At 32.6% G+C, this 2,706-nt stretch overlaps 1 protein-coding gene across 1 annotated transcript; it reads right to left on the bottom strand.

The window, feature by feature from the left end:
• Nucleotides 1–506: 506 nt before the first annotated feature.
• On the bottom strand, nucleotides 507–1,684 carry LOC111042964. Its single transcript, XM_022327727.1, is given in 4 exon segments — nucleotides 507–552; nucleotides 616–699; nucleotides 783–814; nucleotides 817–1,684. Coding segments are annotated over 4 exon segments (414 nt in total). The 5' UTR covers nucleotides 1,069–1,684.
• Between the last annotated feature and the right edge of the window lie 1,022 nt (nucleotides 1,685–2,706).

Below are 2,706 nucleotides of genomic sequence, written 5' to 3'. Positions count from 1 at the left end.
CGGTCGCGGCGAAATGTCCTAGACCCCTCAGTGCACGCTATTTAATCGTCCGTATTGGACTTATCACAAAATATTATTATTTTGAACATAATCACAATAATATATAGTATTATAGTCTATTTTTGTACCCACTTGAAAAAAACATCGATTATACTGTTAAAATCTAAGATTTTATTTGGGGTAGCAAAACGATACCCTTGCTACCCCAAAAAAATGTCTGGGGTAGCAAAGATACCCCTCGATACCCCTTAGTGACGCCTATGGAGAATATATTTTACTAGATTCGAACCATTTCTTATCATTACGAGGAGAGATAAGCGAGTGGTCCAATTAAAGCGGTGGTCCAAATTACCCGACTCTCCCCTATAATATAGTATATACACATATCATTTGGTGCGCAATGGTGTTGTGATTTTAACAGGTAAAAAGGGATCGGGGCGCAATCGTGGTGTAATTAGACGGGTCAAGAAGGAAAAATTGCGCAATCGTATTGCAGCGCCAAATCATTATTTAAAATTGGAAATTTCTTCAATTGACATTGTGTTATATTCACTGGGAAAGTTTTATATTCGTTATTGTTATTTAAAAACAAAAATTCTAATTTAACTAACTTACGAGATATTACTATCTGCTACTGCCATAAATTGTACTGCAGGTGTTGAAGTTGAAGTAGATGGTAAATTGCAGTTATTATCCTCACTAAAATTGTTTATGAACATCAATTAATATATATTTTATTTTTATAAATAATAAAATTTAAAACCTTATTTTTTTAAACTTACGAATTTCCACTATTCTGAGTTAGGTTAGGTTACCTACGCTTTCTTTTTTATTATTTTTCCCAAAATGTCTTTTCATTATGCTTTTAATAGACATTTTTTTGGGGACGCTTGATTTGCACTTTTTAATTTCACCGTTTATCGAGTCCAGTTGTAGTGGGTTATTCGTATAATTCACCAATGAAGCATTATATTTATTATTTTTTATTAATTTAAATACACTTATGTAAATATTTTCAGAGCTAAAATATTCAGCTATTAACATGGGATTTTTCTTATTGGGTAACATAGTAGTCCCTGTTGCTACCCATTCAAATCCATCTGTAATTTTATTTGGTTCATTATATTCAATATATATGTACCACTCACCTGATTGTGGCTTGAGTTATGTATATTCAATACTTTCCGTTATAAATGGTTTTTTGAGTATTTTTATTGCTTCTTTCAAGTTGATATGTAAACGATTAGGTAAATAATAAATTTTAACATTCGTTAAATTGTTTGATTCACTTTGATTTTTAAACATATTTAAGTACAATAAGTATAAATATATAATAATAAGATATTCCTCGGCGGACGGATTAGGTACCTACTATTATTTGTTATGGACGTCTCTACAACTCAGATTGTTCGTTGATAAATTAATACGTGGTTTTAGTTATCACTATACTTAATTAAAATAATCAAATCAAAAATAATTTAGTTAAACAGAATATTTATTAGACTTAAATAACAGAGGTTCTACCCGATGCTCAGACAAAACTATTATATTACACAGACAGCGAGACACGATATAGTAACTCGCTCAGGCTCGAAACTACCCACACAGTCCAAATACTTTCAGTCCGCGTGACCGCTTAACTTTGACTGTTCATAAATATAATGAGTTAAAAGTGTCAAGTACAGTTAAATGCCGTGGAGATTAAAATAATTGAAACAGGCTTATTTAGTTATATTCTTTTCATTCACTTTATTCTTGGTTGCTTTTTTAGCTGCCAAAACCATTTTTTAAAACCACAACCAGCCCCTAGCTTACGCTTAGCCTTCATAGCTGTAGTGACCAACCAAGACGCAGCTTTTTCTTTGATACCTGTGTTTTTAGACTTATACACCTCCCAAGCCTGATTTTCTGATACTTGGTTTGCTCTGTGTCTATCGGTTAGTGAATTACTTTTGTCGTATGCAATATCGTGAGCTTTGGCCAACTCGTCAAGTCTGTTCATACCACGTTCACCACGTGCTAATCTTTCTTTTAATTTAGTCCCGGGACCGGCAAATTTATAAACATATTTACAATTTAGATCAGATTTAATAATAATAATTTTGTGCATAGATTTACCTGTAACCGGGTAAATGTAATTCCACGGGTAAATGATTTATAACAGAGTTCAATACCAGAACCCTTATTGTTGTTCCGCTTACGAACGTGAGACATCGTATGACGCTTTCAATGACAGAACATTCGTATTTATAGTGAAAAATTGTAAAAAAATGCGCTTTATCGAGCAAGAGAAAAAACTTCGAATTTATAACATCGATACCCCCGAAACAATTCAGCTGCGTCATGGTGAGCTTTTCCCCAATACACTGAGATCTTTAGTGCTGGGAAGTTCTGGGAGTGGAAAAACGAATCTGATATATTTTTTACTCGTCGACGAAAACGGGTTACGTTTTGAAAATGTTTACATATACTCTAAAACGCTAAAACAACCAAAAAATAAGTTATTAAAACTTATTATTGATGGAATTGATGGTGTTAACATTTTTACTTTGTTTGAGAATGATAAAGTTATTCCACCCGAATAAGTCTTACCAAATTCTATTTTTATCATGGATGATGTTATCGGTGAACATCAGCACGTAATAAGGGAATATTTTTCTCGAGGTCGTCACAATAAAATGGATATATTTTATCTGGCTCAGAGTT

The sequence above is a fragment of the Myzus persicae genome, unplaced genomic scaffold (genome assembly GCF_001856785.1).
Source record: "Myzus persicae strain clone G006 unplaced genomic scaffold, MPER_G0061.0, whole genome shotgun sequence".
Lineage (NCBI taxonomy): Eukaryota > Metazoa > Arthropoda > Insecta > Hemiptera > Aphididae > Myzus > Myzus persicae.
This window is presented reverse-complemented; position numbering and strand designations above follow the sequence as displayed.